The 16735-nt window shown below is 37.9% G+C and overlaps 1 protein-coding gene across 1 annotated transcript in view; it reads left to right on the forward strand.

The window, feature by feature from the left end:
* LOC145992125 (tRNA (uracil-5-)-methyltransferase homolog B-like) overlaps positions 1-16320 on the forward strand; it is a 49437-nt gene extending 33117 nt beyond the window's left edge. The window contains exons 7-9 of the mRNA XM_083128376.1: positions 12426-12663; positions 13241-13430; positions 15068-16320. Coding sequence (XP_082984502.1) covers positions 12426-12663; positions 13241-13430; positions 15068-15930 — 1291 coding nt within the window. The 3' untranslated portion in view covers positions 15931-16320. The remainder of the gene's footprint in view (positions 1-12425; positions 12664-13240; positions 13431-15067) is intronic.
* The last annotated feature ends 415 nt before the right edge of the window (positions 16321-16735 follow it).

Below are 16735 nucleotides of genomic sequence, written 5' to 3' on the forward strand. Positions count from 1 at the left end.
AAACTTTTCCAATGGCAGCGCCACTCCTGAATAATTTTGTTCGTCATTTGGTTGCCCTAAGCTTTACATTGGAGCATGATGGGATGGCTATTCAAATGTTATTTTCAATGAAGGTAAGAATTTCTCGTGTAAATCGATAATAAAAATGGGTTTAGCAAAGCGTAAAGATTATGTGCCCAGTCATAACTTTCCAAAAATTACATTCTCCTGAATCTAAGAATTAATATATTAAAATGCAACGGAATGGTTGCGAAAATGAGCTAAATATAGCACAAAGAACACTAAACTTGACGTCATTTGGTTCGTCTCTAGCTGCCATGGGTCGAAAATACAAAAAATTAACTTTTTACACTATCCTTTGCTTTTTTCTCGTTGCGAGCATGTGTAATTCAACAGCGGGTAGGAATCGAAGAAACTCGCAAAATTATAAAGAAAAATGTATTAAGTGCGTAAATGCATGATATGTGTTATTATACACTATGACTGACATTATGCCCTATCCGATAATTTAATATTAACATATGTTTTCATTGTATTAAGCAGATATTCTCCCTTCGTATTTTCGTCCTTTTTCTTGGTAACAACAATTTTAAAATTATAATTCCTGTAAATAAGATAGCCCTAGAGGTTGGGAGACATGAAACAGAAGAAAAAATATTTTTCTGTAATAACTATTCTTGACGATAAATGTGTGTATATAAAACAAAGTGCCATATTTACTAGCTACGTGGGAAAGTATCATATCATGTAAAAAAAAGTCAGTTATTAAAACAACTATAAAAATATAAGCTTCAGTCGTGCTAAATTATTATGCATTATTCTTCACCGGATTCTCAACAATAGATCACTTAAATTGTGAAAATTGCAAGTGACGTAAAAAAGTACTGTGCAAATTTTAAGGCTTTTTTGAGTTCCGATATCTTTTCTGTTGTTGACGATCGTCTTTTCAAAAGTCTTACTTTTACAGCACTGATTATTTTTTAACTATCATGTTCAGACATCATTTCTGAGCTTAAGATGATATTAAACTTGCAATTTAATGTACAAGGGTCATTCAAGGTTGACCGGGACTTTTATTTCTGCAGAGGAAATAGGTAGCAGAGGAAACACCAAACTATGTCAGTTTTTCAAAGTATTCTCCGTGCGTGCCGGGGCAACGTTGCCATCGTTCTGGCAGCTCCGGAATTCCTTTGGCGTAGAAAGAACTTGGTTGTTGTCGTAGCCACTGGAGGACATGGCTCCGCAGTGCTTCGTCTGTCGTGAATTTCTTCCCTCCCAGATGGTCTTTAAGGGGTGCAAACAAATGATAATCACTGGGGGCTAAATCCGGACTGTAGGGGGGATGGGGCAGAACTTCCGAGCGCATGTCGGCCAGAGTTGTTGTTGTTACATTGGCCGTGTGAGGGCGGGCATTGTCATGGAGAAGAATGACATTTCCAGACAACATCCCAGGTCTTTTCTTGCGAATGGACTTTCGTACTGAACCACTCAACAATGTGGAGTAATACTGGGCATTAATCGTGCTCCCTTTGTCCAGAAAATCCACATGGATAACACCCTTCATGTCCCAGAAGACACTTCCCATGATCTTTCCAGCGGACGCCTGCGTTTTGCTTTTCTTGGGGGGCGGGGAACCTTTATGCCGCCACTCCATGCTGCGTCTTTTGCTCTCTGGGGTTGAATTGTGCAACCATGTTTCATCACACGTGATGATGGATTTCAACAATTCATCACCTTCTGCTCGAAACCGATTCAGAAGCTGTTCACAGACCGTCCTGCGTGTCCACTTCTGATCGAATGTCAGCTGGCAGGGAACCCACCTTGCACAGATTTTGCGGAAGCGTAAGTGGTCGTGAATGATTGTCTCAACACTCCCGACACTGATATTCACCTCGGCAGCAATATCCCGCACTGTTACTCGCTGGTTCTCAAGAATCATTTGCTCAACACGTGCGATATTCACTGGTGTGACTGCAGTCGGGCGAATGTGTCCATGCGCTTCATTTTGTCACCAGCTCCCGTCCTTCGGGAAACTGCTCACACCATTCGTACACTCTTGTCTGCGACATCGTTTGTTCACCATACTGTGCTTGCAATCGTCTGAAAATCTCAGCTGGTTTCACTTTCTCCTTCACGAGAAATTTGATTACACACCGCTGCTCGACAGCCACAGACACACTGCTTGCTGCCATGTTTGCTGCAACTGCTGCGCATGCGCGAAATACGTCATGCCGGGCGCTAGTTACTCGCGAAGGAATACATTACGTCACCCGCACGTTTCATCATGATCCAGCTATTCATCGATTTTTTACGTACGAAAATCCCGGTCAACCTTGAACGACCCTTGTAATAGCAGCACGTTCGGCATCAAATTTCCTATGTATTTAAATGGGAGAACAAATGCCGATCAAAAGCGTGGGGACACAACAGGGCTGCTGCGACCTACAATAGTTTGCTTTGAACAGGCCCACTGCTATCATGCTCATTTCAACACACACTGTTATCAATTGGGGGAGTGGTCAATTTTCTGTGCATAAATATATATATATATATATATATTTTTAAAATTTTTTAAACACTTATGTGTCTTTCATGAGTATGGACTCTAGCCAGATCTATACTGAACAGAACTACGTATGTTTCATAGATCTACCATCATTAGTTTCTGACATATTTAATTTTACACCCAGCTGTAGATGATTTGAAATTTACACTAAAAACAGCCATGATGTTGATGCAAACACTGCTGAAGTAACTCCCACTTTAAGCCTAGTGTTCACAAAGCAACAAACTTAATGAAATATGATGTAAGAAACTTCAAATTAAATTTTTCATGATTCGGTTTCTACACTCCACTTGTAGCTACTGACTTATACCACATGTTTCCACATAAGGATTGAGTTCCTCATTATCAACAACACAATCGTAATGCACTATGAAACAAGTGGTTCAAAGGTTGGAATCTTGAACCTTGTGACCCTCTGTAAACAAACTATCTCAACCTCGAGTTACGTATTACGCTGCATCACCTTTGTGTGTGTGCGATTGGCATAACCATCATATGTTGTTATGCTCACTCTACACCCAACCCTTAATTTTTATTCGTAAGCTGGAAAAAGTAAGACCAGTACTAATTGGAAGGTCCACAGATTGAAGTATATGAAATTTTCAAAGAGAGATAACTGCATGTTCTGTGTTGAACTGTAAGCATAATCAAAAAAAATGCAATTTATCTCACACTAGTAAATTATCCCCTCACCCTCGATGATTGCCAAAGTATAAATTACAACATGGTCCTTTCAATAAGTTCAAGCCAATTCATTGTATTCCTGCCCTTCCTCCGAATAGTTCCCAACAAAGTTGACATACATACCTTGTCAGAAACAAAACAAGGACAAGGTGAACAATGAAAAGAAAGGGTTTTTCTCTTATTTCGTTTTTTGTGCACTGGTAAAGAAGATGACGATAATAAGCATAGGTAAAGATTAATTACTTTATCTCATTCGTTAGTATATTTTCTACCTTGGTTCTCCAGTTCTCGTATGGACCATGGTTATTTTCGGCACCATTTCAGTGACTCCCGACTGTCGAACTTTGCTTCCCAAAGATGGACCGATCGAGCGAGATCTTTATCATTATAAACATCCACACAAATATGTTCTGCACAGTGCTCAGTTCTAGATTGAAGAAATAAGAATGAACTTTGTGTCTGTGTGCCTATTTCAAAATCATCTTATTTGTTGATACATGTCACTGTGTTGAGTTTCTTTGTGTAAGTCGCAACCTGGTCAGTTGTTTTCTTTCCTCTGACAACACCAAAAACATAGTACGCTTACACAGGACTACACTGTGACACCAACTTTACCACTTCCTTCACTGGTTTCTCAATATACCACCAACAGAATGTCACGTGAATATTCAAAACAATTTGATTGTTGTCACTGTTTAATGGCTGCCTTGCCAATGTTTCGGAAAGATACTCTGAGACCTTCACTTGCTATTTTTAAAATTGGCACTACTCCTAGGGCTGTGTGATATTGATATCGAGTACCGTAAATATCAACATCAGTATCGATATTGATGATGTCGATAATATTCTTTCTTTTTTTATTAAATGATGCCACAGAACATTGTTCCAAAAAGGCACATAGTATCGACATCAACAATAATGATATATCGACATCGGCAATACAGACACATCTAAATCTTTCAGTTTGAAGTTTCAATTATAATGTTATCCAGAAGAATGAGACAATAGTGTTGTTCTTGGGGTGGAAACGATAATAGGAGTCCCATAACACAATGGAGTCTGTAGTTCTTAATCACACTAATCAAGGTACTAAAAGTAAGTGAGCTTGAATGGTGTTTTTGCATTCCTTACGTTAAGTCAAGCACAATGATGTTTATAACTACACCTATAGTGGTAGCCAGGAGGACAGAACTTTTTTGGAGGTGAATGATGACAAACTATTTTGTAATAAGATTTTTCTGTCCGGTGGATAGTTTCGATGCTATGGGCATCCAGAAGAGGGCAGAGGCAAACACCCCCAGTCAGTCAGTCTCCCTCCTCTCAGCAAAGAAGCTAGAGCATTTTGTTTGTTTTTTTAGCCTAAAAGTTTTATAAATTAATCTCTCTGAAAACATTCCCGCCACTCTGCTTCCCTACTCATTATTCTGGTTTCATCACTGTCCACGAACCCTTGAAAAAAATAATATAACTACTCTGAATATTCCTGTGTGCATGATGCATCCAAGCTTTACATAGTCACTATGGAGTCATGTAATTTCTATAACAAAATATAGACTTATCTACAAATACTCAGAGATCCGTTTGCTATGGCAGAAGAAAGAACATAGTATAGTAAATTTGGTTGAGGTAAAATTTTCAAATGTCGTACCGAAGCCACAGTCTCGTCTCAACTTTAAAAAGAGGCCTGCCTTACTCTTGGTCTTGTCTCAAAAAGAGTCTGGGCATGTTCTCATCCAGGGCCAGACTGGCCCACCGGGCAAAATCCTGGTGTACCCTCTCAGTACCCTTTCGGAAACACACACAGGCCCCCTCCCCCCAGTGCTCACAATCGGATGCCCTGTTTGGAAAAAATACCACTGCCCTCTTGAGTCTCAGTCCAGCCCTGTTCTCATCTCGATTTATGAATAGTAGTGGATACATCGCAGATCAGTCTCACTCCCGGGGAAAACCTCAGTTCCTATGACGTATCTACGAATTCTAGTATGGTTCGAATCAAGACAGTTCCCTTTAAATAAGCCACTACCTTTTCCTCTTTATTTCACTCACACCATTCCAACCAACAGCCTTTTTGAAGATGACTTTCTTTACGTCTTTCTGAATCAGCTTTGTTTAATTTGGTTGTTAGTACATATTGCATTTCTTAAGATATGCACTACCTCACGACCACAGTTCATAAATGTGACTTTTCGGTACTTGTGGCATTCTTTCGCACCATGTAGCCTATAGGTATAGCCAGGGAACTGATTTATATGTATTAAAAATGTGCTAAATATGTAAATACATGTATAGTTATTTTCACTGAAATAAGGATTTAAATATAGACCTAAAATTGTAAAAAATTACCTTTTTAATAATATGAAACATTAAGTACATAAGTATTGAGCTTTTAAAACAATTGATTGCGCTCTCTCGTCCTTGCAACTATTGCCATGACTGTCTTGAAGTGAAACCAGAAACAAATCCGGTCCTTGTGCCACAAAATCATTGCTTCTGGTGCTGCTGTCGGGTTTGCGACTACCTAGGTAGTTAGCAATGGGCTGCTCAACTTTTGCACCAACCAGGAACGATGGTTAAGCCCTCATTCTCTACTACTTACTCCCTTGATGTTCAGCCGGCCCCTGTGGTGGAGTGGTTAGCACATTGTGCTACGATGCCAGGGGTCCCAGGTTAGAATCCCAGCCTGGGCATGGATGTTTGTGAGTGTCCATTCATTAATTTCATCATGCAATCACTCATCCTCATCTTCGCAAATTAGCCAAAAGTGGCAAAAAAGGTGAAGTAAAATAAAGCAAGTCAATCAATTGATCCCTTGATGTTCGCATGATCAGTTGCAATTTATAATTAGTATTATGATTATAGACCTTCAATGAAAATCTATGTTAAAATGTGTATCCTATAAAATGTACACATTTTCCTCGCAATTGCATACTTTAACGAAATGTGTTGCATGCAGCGGAATAAATATGTTATTAGTTCGTTGCCAACCTCAATACTTTCACACTAAGTCGGTGCAGAAACCGTGCTGGTGTGGCGAATATTGGCACATAATCCTTTCGACCATGATTAATTTAAATTAATAGAACAATGGTGTTAAATTGATGAATCACAATAACAACTTAATTTCCATTTTCAAATCTCCCTTCGTTGAGAGGAATGGTTGTAATTTTAATGAGAAGAAGAATTGCAGTAGCATATATATAATTACTGATTTGATTTTAGTCGTATTTAATGTGTTATTGGAAATCTAATTTAGTTGTCATAATTTTTAACTACCGATTGCATTCAAATCAAATGTATTAGCATACTTTCATCGTCTATATATCTAATAGTATTAACACTTTCAAATTCACAAATAAATGATGGTACAAAGTTAATTCCTTGATAGTGAACTGTCCACCGTATAACAGATAAGACGTACATTTTGATTATTATAAGAAAAATGCTTACTCCCTGTTGGTTGACAAACTGAATGTCTTTGCACCTTGTAGACTACGTGCATTAGGTCTCTCTTATTCTCATTAGAAGGTTGTTTAACTTGGAACACTGAACTATGGGCATTGAGGCAAGAATAAGCAAGCAGCTAGAAATGTTTAGCGATGTAAGAATGTGAAGATGAGAGCTCATGTTATCGATTTGAAAACATTTTTAAGTGAGGTGATGCTAGTTACCCATTCATGTCCAACACACGGTAGATGTTTATATTACCTATTCACGAGACAGCATATTCACGTTGTAGTAGTACTGTATGTGATGTAGTAGGATCACTGAAAATTAACGAAATATAGAAATCTCTGTCTGGAATTGTACTGCTCCTGATGGTTCTGGTAATTGAAACTGGGGCCAATTGTCTCGGGCATTTGTCCATTTCCGCATCATACATGATGTATAGAATTACACGTAAATTACACTAAATGTACATGGGAGTAGGTTTTTCGTAAGGTCTGGACCAACTCTAGATAATGCCCCTGTCACATTGATACAGACTAAAATGGGATGCTCTTTTTCTTTCCTTGAGGCTTGTGCGTGCGCCTTCCCCTTAATCAGAGGGTCTGCACATGATTATGTAGGTCATGACCTCTGTATCGAGAGCCTGCTATTCTCCCCATTCACTGGACCCCATAATGCGTATCACTTACTGCAAACCTTGAAGAGTACTTTTATCTTGCTGACTTTTTAAATATATTCTTGTTTCCAAGTATCTTGCCTGTTCAGTAGACTTCGATGTGTGAACCCTTAGTTGCCCTGCAGACTTCAAGATGATATTCAGTCTCTTCCCATACACAACAGAGAACATCCGTGTAAGATGAAACAGCTTCAGTGATCCTTGCTTTTAAATGGTCCAGATTTCAAACTTGACAGGAAAACACTTGTTTTGACATAACCCCACAAATAGAAATCCATGAGTGTAAGGTCTGGAGACCATGGGGGCCAGGCAATCCACCATTGTCCGACCCATCGCTGAGGAAATGTTTCGAAAATCCTGCACGATTGTGGACAAATATGGAGGAGCACCATCTAACTGGAAAATGGAATTCTTCGGTATTTTGAGCACTCCATACCCATACCCAACATATCCAGGAAGGTGGTCCCCGTTATTGTTTGTTCAGCAAAAAAGAAGGGGCTAATAACTCTGTCTCGTCCAATAGCGCACCACACATTCATTTTTTTACTGTCACGCTCATTTTCCATAATGGCATGTGGAGGTTCACTATCCCATATACGAACATTATGCCGATGTACCCATCCCGAAAAATGAAACGTTGCTTCATCACTGAAAATAAACTTGCTGAAAAACTCCTCGTGCGAAAATGGAATTCTTCGGTATTTTGAGCACTCCATACCCTTGTAACATATCCAGGAAGGTGGTCCCCGTTATTGTTTGTTCAGCAAAAAAGAAGGGGCTAATAACTCTGTCTCGTCCAATAGCGCACCACACATTCATTTTTTTACTGGCACGCTCATTTTCCATAATGGCATGTGGAGGTTCACTATCCCATATACGAACATTATGCCGATGTACCCATCCCGAAAAATGAAACGTTGCTTCATCACTGAAAATAAACTTGCTGAAAAACTCCTCGTGCGAAAATGGAATTCTTCGGTATTTTGAGCACTCCATACCCTTGTAACATATCCAGGAAGGTGGTCCCCGTTATTGTTTGTTCAGCAAAAAAGAAGGGGCTAATAACTCTGTCTCGTCCAATAGCGCACCACACATTCATTTTTTTACTGTCACGCTCATTTTCCATAATGGCATGTGGAGGTTCACTATCCCATATACGAACATTATGCCGATGTACCCATCCCGAAAAATGAAACGTTGCTTCATCACTGAAAATAAACTTGCTGAAAAACTCCTCGTGCGAAAATGGAATTCTTCGGTATTTTGAGCACTCCATACCCTTGTAACATATCCAGGAAGGTGGTCCCCGTTATTGTTTGTTCAGCAAAAAAGAAGGGGCTAATAACTCTGTCTCGTCCAATAGCGCACCACACATTCATTTTTTTACTGTCACGCTCATTTTCCATAATGGCATGTGGAGGTTCACTATCCCATATACGAACATTATGCCGATGTACCCATCCCGAAAAATGAAACGTTGCTTCATCACTGAAAATAAACTTGCTGAAAAACTCCTCGTGCGAAAAGGGAATTCTTCGGTATTTTGAGCACTCCATACCCTTGTAACATATCCAGGAAGGTGGTCCCCGTTATTGTTTGTTCAGCAAAAAAGAAGGGGCTAATAACTCTGTCTCGTCCAATAGCGCACCACACATTCATTTTTTTACTGTCACGCTCATTTTCCATAATGGCATGTGGAGGTTCACTATCCCATATACGAACATTATGCCGATGTACCCATCCCGAAAAATGAAACGTTGCTTCATCACTGAAAATAAACTTGCTGAAAAACTCCTCGTGCTGCTCCTGTCTTTAACAAAATCACATCTTTTAACCTTGTCCAGTGGATAAAGTTTTGATATGTGTCAGAGCGTAAAAGCTTTCACATACGTAAACTTGAAGAGTTTCTCATTGCTTTGACGTATCTCTCTACCATGCTTTGTTCCAAAACTATGACTGTTTAAAACCACACCATTATTTTACGGACACACTGTATGTATACACCATAGTTGTGTGTCTACTTAAGTCTCTGATGAGTGCACTTTATGCATACACTCTGCTTAATATTTAAACCTGTTTTAGAATGAATGTTGGTCATTTGATTCACGTGACTAATGCCACTGCTATTATGTAAAGCGAGTTGCAAAATTTATTTTCTGAAAATGTGATGCAAATAGTTCTAGAACCTATGATTTACATTGAATATAACATAAATTGAGCTGAATTAATATGCGCTATGAACCATTTTTAACTGTTATGCAGACTGGCTATGGATTGAATCATTTTATCATCCATGATTTGTGTGGGATCTTGTTTATTGGAATTAAATATCATACATTAGATGTCACAATTTGCTGTGACATGGACTTAAATGATGTGTTCAGCAGAAATGAAGTACGTGAAATTTATCGTCAGCTGACTCTGGTACATATATTTTACAAGCATGTGAGTCTATTTACGCTGCACAGTTGTGTAAAATTTATTATAGTGTTTGTTAGTGTGATTTTGAATAGGAAAAGTTTTCTCAACATGCAGAAAGTTGATGGAAAATTTGCTGGTGTTAATCAGTGTAAAAATTGGTTTGGGAAAGAAAGGAATGCCAAAATATGTAATACTATAATGGCAAATATGTGAATGGAAGACAAGCTTTGCTGTTTTCTGCATTGCCCCTTTTAAGGCAACTGAAGTGTAATGGTGGTTACACCACAGGGACACACAAGTGGAAACATTGTTGTTGTGCCATTTCTGGCTTTCGGTAGTTACTCATGAGAAATTTTATCTTCCAATTTGTGACAGTTTCATTCTGGTAAGATAGCTCAATTTTTTACGCATGTGTACATGTTGAGGTGTATCTATATAGCAAACGAGAAGGAGATACTCACCAGATGCTGGAAACTTTAAATTTTTGTGGATGTGGGCCATGTCTTCAGTTCTAGAAAAGAAAAAGATGGCAGAAACGGAAGTGGGGGTAATTTATGAATGAGTGGTCAGAGATGGTGGAAGTAATGGCAATGATGTATCTTTCAAGAGAAGGTTGGTTGGTGTGCAGAAGGGCAAAACTTTAGGATTGTCCAGAAGTATTGTCATCGGAAGTTACGGACAAAAGAGCAGGTGAACTGATGGAGGGAACGGTGGTGAGAAGGATAAAACATCCATTTTGCCAGTGATATGTTTGTCTGGGTAATTGGACGTACAGTCTGGTTGTTATGAGGTACGTTAATGTTGTTGGTAACCAAGGATCTTGCAGGGGTGGATTTGTCCGTGGATTGGTTACTATCCAAGGTGCAATGTTTGCGAGTGCAAATTTGGTTTGTTTTGCTTCCCCGGTGGCTTAGTGGTAACATCATTGCCTTGTAATCTAAGGGTCCTGGGTTTGATACCTGATGGAGGCACATTGTGGTTCAGATCCACTTTAAACTGTAGGTCCAGTCGCGATTAGTCTTTCTATGCATAAAGTGGACTTAAAACTAAACCCGAACAAACAACATTGTGGTTTGGGGGGTGGGGGGCTCAGGTAATAGCAGACATGCATATTTGAGAGAGAGTTTGGGTGGAAGTGGAAGAGTGGGCACTGCCAGAAATGGAGTGGAAGGGCACCGTGATCAAGGTTCAACTGTATTTAACTCATGGGGAGTACTGATCATAGACATTTCTTCAGCTAGTGCTGATATTAGAGATTTTTGTGTTTGTTTCCACATGCCTCGAAGAAGTAAGAACAGGCACACTTTTGTTACAATAGAATTACCGTAGTCTTCGTTTGTTTTTGCTAATATTAAGCAATTTCATTCCTCAGAAGTGATGTTCAATTTGATGGCTACAGCTGAAACTGAAGAAGGTGGTTGGTATATTTTGAGCCTGCCTTACTGGTGAGAAATGTGTCACCGCTTCTAACAAGAAATATGCCTTTTATGATATTATATAGTCTCTGAAACTGGTACACTGTTCAGTATTGATATCAGCAGGAATTGCAATTCAAATACGGTTCTCTTCAATAGTAAACTTATCATGTTGTATTGTTTCCTAGTGAGACACATTTCAGTGATATTAGGCCTTGATACAATTAGCCCATCTCTGCATATAATTCACAGGAAATTTTGTAAAAACATTCAAAAACCTACAAAGTGTGTATTTTTTCTTTCCCAGAAAACACATTTCACTTATTTTTTTGGAAATATTTCACGTGAAAATGTTTTCATTTTTAGTCATTGATTTTCAAAAATATTTGGTAAATTTCATTAGTTTAATATGCAAAGACACAGGGTGTCTACCAGTGTGGAAATTGTGAAAAATCATGGAATTTACTTTTTCTGGAAAGGTGGAAATATCAGGAATTTGCTCTTATTCTGGTAAAATCAACAGTTTTTTTAGAAGCGCAAGAAAAGTAGGTTTTTGAACGAAAAGGAAATAGGTAAGAAAGATGTTTTTAATTTATTTTGGGCAAACTATACTTCAGTTTGGTATGTTGGAGTTTTGACTGGTAGTTAAAGTAGATTTTTTTTTATTAAATAATCTAGGAAAAAGGGCTATGTTTTGAACTCTACTTCAATGAGTAGTTATTGATATTTATCACTTGCTTCTTGCAATTTTTGAAAGGCATTTTGTTTTACCTAGTTATGTGGAATAATATATTACTATAAGTATGTATTATTTGTGCTCTATAATTATTGTGATTTTTTAATAATCATTACTAAAAAAAAAAATTTCAAGCATTACAAAGAAACTCACACCTGCTTCTTATTTGCTTGCCTCTTCCTACCAAACAGTCAATCGCTGTTCAGTTTTCCCATTAATATATTTACATGTGAAGTTAATCTACTAAAAGTGTGATTCTAACATTCTTCCAGATATGTTCACATACACAAATTCCCCTAATGATTTGGTCTGGAAATTTTTGGTTCTTCATCTGGAAATGTCACAGAATTTTGTTTGCCGGAAATTTAGTTCTGCAAAATGATTTTGAACCCTGATTCACTTTTAAAAATGGACAAGACACACGCACACACACACAAAAGACAATGTATGTTTTTGCTTACATGTTCATGCTTCCTTCAGGAAATTCTCGAGAAAGCAGGCTCTTCCCCTGAGACATGTCATGGGGGCATCCCATCTTGAAGAAAAGGTGTCCAGTCTTGCCCTGCGCATTTCTCCAATGACCTTCTTCCACCAAAACACTGCTGGCGCTGAGGTCTTGTACAAGACAATTGCTGATCTTGTTACCCTGCGAGAGGATTCCACTACGCTCTTGGACCTGTGCTGCGGAGCTGGTCCAATTGGCTTGGGCCTTGCAAAGGTAAGTTGTAAGCGAGGACAAAATAAAGTTGCATTTTCAGATGCAAAACAGATTTTTCTTTATGTATATTTTAGAATCGAACTACAACTAAATATAAAATTGTAGAATCAAACTACAACTAAATATAAAATTGAAAGAAATGTGTAAAAAATTGTAAAAAGTAAGAATACACAATACATACTGCAAACTAAAAAAGTAATGATGGAAATACAAAATTTTACAGTAGAGAGAGAGAAATGAAAGCTGTGGAAAAAGAAAAATGCAGTCTAGTAATGTATTTTCACCGGTTTGAAACACCTTGGGGAAACAAGCTGCGGAAAATAACTTTTTATTCTTTTCTTAAAAAAAAAAATTCTGTAAAGCATATAACATACAGCTGCTAATAATTTTTGTTGGTGAAATATGGAAATTATATGAATTTTCAAACATTTAAACCTTAATGCAATTAAGAACACTAATAATTTTCAGATTCTCATTTTGTTATATGGAGTAGGACCACTTTTCGTGGAATGCCCCTGGTATATGAGATTATGATGTACAGTAATTTATAAATGGAGACATTTATTTGATGTTACAGAAATGCTTGGAACTGATTGGAGTGGATGTTGATCCACAAGCTATTCAGGATTGCAGTGCCAATGCCGTAGCGAACAACATACGCAACTACAAATACCTGCCTGGAAAACTCAAGGATGTCTTACCTACGATAATGGATCATATTAAGGGGAAGTATGTTGTTGCCATTCTGGATTTGCCCATGACTAGAGGTAAGTGTTGCTTATTGCTATTGGTGCATAAAGCTCCTTTGTTCAAATTGATATTGTGCGGTGTGAAATACATAATGCTTTATTAATTGCAAAACTCCAGAGAGGCTTCATGAATCCACAGTACAAACAAGGAATTGTGGATGTTTGGCAATAGAAGCTGACAAACTACAATTCATGATTCTAAATTGAAAAGTCCAAGCTATTGAACAGCTACTTCTGGTGGGGAACATTAATGTACAGATTGATACCATTCTGCATTAATATTAAGCCCACAAAAGTAGAGATTTAAAAAATAAAATGCATTGCAACTGTAAAAAAATCTGCAATTTTCATGCTATTTTTAATTAACACTTTGGCTGTCATGTCCAATGTAGCAAATTGTTTTTAGCAATTGTACCACCTGGGGTAATTCCGTTAAGGGAATTCTGCATTAATTTTCTTACATTAAATGATGCTTTTTTGATGTTTTTGTATGACTCAGGTGAGACGATTGAGTAATTTTGAACATCAAGGAAGTGTAGGAGGGGTTATCTTTGTAGATGTTCACGGGAGAGAATTCTCCATTGTCATTTACTTACGTTAGTTGTTTCTTGGGGAGTGCTCCATAAATTATTCACAGTAATAGTAAGATGTAGAACTGCAAATGTTTAGTGTTAAAGTTTTTGTAAATTAATGTTTATTGTAACTGTTATTACCCTGGTTAACAAGATTTTGCTTATCATTGTTTTTTTATGAATTCCTGTAGATTTAGACCTGCTGAACACGAATCAGGCACTGTTTTAGTTATAGTGTCAATATTATGGGATATCTCACATCCTCTTGGTTCTCAAAGTACTGGTTTAGCCAGAATAAAGTCTCTGTATTTAATACAAAATATACTAAATTTCAGTTCCATTGTTGTGTGTAAATACTTTCACACTTGTGATATTCAATTGGTGTAGGTTAATTGTCCTATAATGAAGCCCACAATCCTTGTAGCATGTTCATTAGAGTGATTTAGATTAAACTGAAAGAATGTACCATGGTGGTAATTAATTTATTGTATGTTTCAAACAGTGAAACATAAATTGCATATACCATCCGATTTGTTGACAATGCAGCAAATAGGCTGGCATATTCGTAATCAGCAGGCTCGTATTATGAAGAAACCACTAAAAAACAATGTAAGCAGAAAGTTGATAAAAATTTGTGTGGCAGTGTTGTTTTTGGCTTGAATCTTTTTAAATTGTACCGTGAATACTTTAAATTATGTTGAACTTATATGGGTTAGCTGCCACATATAACTAGGGCTGAACCGATACCGATGCTCCCACAGATTCCCACCGATACTGACACTTGAATATTAGAATAAATAAAAGTTATTCAAAATATGGATTAATGTGTATTAGTGTGTAAGTATTATACGCATCAATTTACCAAGATTTTTGCTTTCAAATGTTTGAGAATTAATTATTACAAAATTCAGTTTTTACACACAAGCCTGGTCGCAATAAAAAGATACTTTGAATTTTGAAGAATTTCCAGAACTCCACAAAAGAGTCTCATGGCATTTTTGTGGAGTCAGTGAAAGACCAAAATATTGGAAAAGTGTTGGTATCAGCTCAGCCCTACATATTACCTTTGTTGTATACTTTCAGAAACACAATCAGCACGTCTTCTTCGCAGCATCCCCCTTCTTGGGGAGATCATTGTCATTGCAAGCAGAGTGAAAGCCAGCACAGCATTCATCCAGGATCTGTGCAAAGTTGAATTTCAGGGCTATCCTTTCATGCCGATCAAATCCATCCCTGTCGACCTTCAACCTCACACGAATGAGTATGAAGTCGTCATGCTTATGAAACGCCGGATTGCACCACCAAGAGTGGCTAAACCTGTTCCAGAGAAGATCGAACCGCTGATGACAAAGCGAACCATGCCGTACCCTGGACCCGATCCCGTGATGGACAAGAGATTGAGAATGGATGTGAGGGATGTGAGACCTCACGAGTACGACAAGGAGTACGAGCGGATGCTGAGAGAACGAGAGATGTACGAGAGGGAGAGACGGGCTGATCTACGGGGAGGAATGGACCTGCGAGGCGTAGATAGTTACGCCGAGCAGGGTATTGGTTACAGAAGATCGGCACTCGAAGTGCCGGACAGAGCCAACCCATTGATTTCCAGCGTTCTCCACAGGACGGATATGAAGCAGCAACTCGTGGATGCCTTGCGTGATGAGCTGAGAGCAGAGGTGCGGAAGGAGGTCGTTCAAGAGCTTGAACGTGAAGAGTTTACAAGAAGGGTGTATCCAACCTCCACATTGCCTGCAACCAGCAGACCTGTACGTCTAATGGATGATCTAGACTATGGTTTTGGCAGCCGAGCAGCACCCAGAGTCTGGGATGATAATTACTTGACGACTGGATCAAGAAACATTCCATTGCAGGCACGAGGGAGAAGCTCAGCTCTGGATGCAATAGCCACACAGCGCACAGTCAGAGGAGGGAAACCATTTTGGTAGTTTGAATTTTTATGTTTACATTAATATCTTAAAAAAGATATTGTAGTTTTCCATTGTCATAATTAATAATGCATAGATCAAGTGAAACTTTATTTTTTTTCTCGTTTACATTTGGACTAAGAAATGTGCTATGGTAAAGGACTTCCCATTGTGGTTCAGTTAGTTTCTTTCGTGAAAGGAAATAGTGTTGATCAAAATCATCTTATTTACGTGACAAAACAGAAATATATTTTATCATGTATTGTGATTCTTTACATGTAGAGTAGATTGTATTTGTAATGTACTTTTAGAATAGTATTGAACTTCAAATTTATCACGTTTTTAACAGAAACATCAGTGTTTGTATTGTCATTTAGCTCTATATGTTAACAAATACACCTAATTCATATGTGCAAAATACTTGTAATTATTGAAATCCTTAATTTCTATGCTCATGTGGGGGATCAGGAAAATTTGATCTGTCATCATCCAATAATGAAACTGTTTTATTGATTTCCTTGAAAAGACATGCGAGAACAAAATGCTACAACTCTTGCTAATTCAAAGTTGAAGGTGCCAAAAGATGCCAATTTTGAATTAAATTACTCAAAGTTATCTACATTTTTTCAAGATGGCGTTTGTTTGTGAATTAGAAATAAATTAGAGTATAAATTGCTCCCATAATGGATATTTAAAACTTGGCAAAGCTCCAACATAACCTTTCTATGTACTATGTGATAATAATATTCAGAGGAAAAGGGAAAAAAAAACCTTTGCACATGATGTATTTACTTAAGACGGACATGCATTTTTTCCAACTAAAAAT

This window comes from Lepisma saccharinum, chromosome 9 (genome assembly GCF_977018435.1).
Source record: "Lepisma saccharinum chromosome 9, izLepSacc3.1, whole genome shotgun sequence".
Lineage (NCBI taxonomy): Eukaryota > Metazoa > Arthropoda > Insecta > Zygentoma > Lepismatidae > Lepisma > Lepisma saccharinum.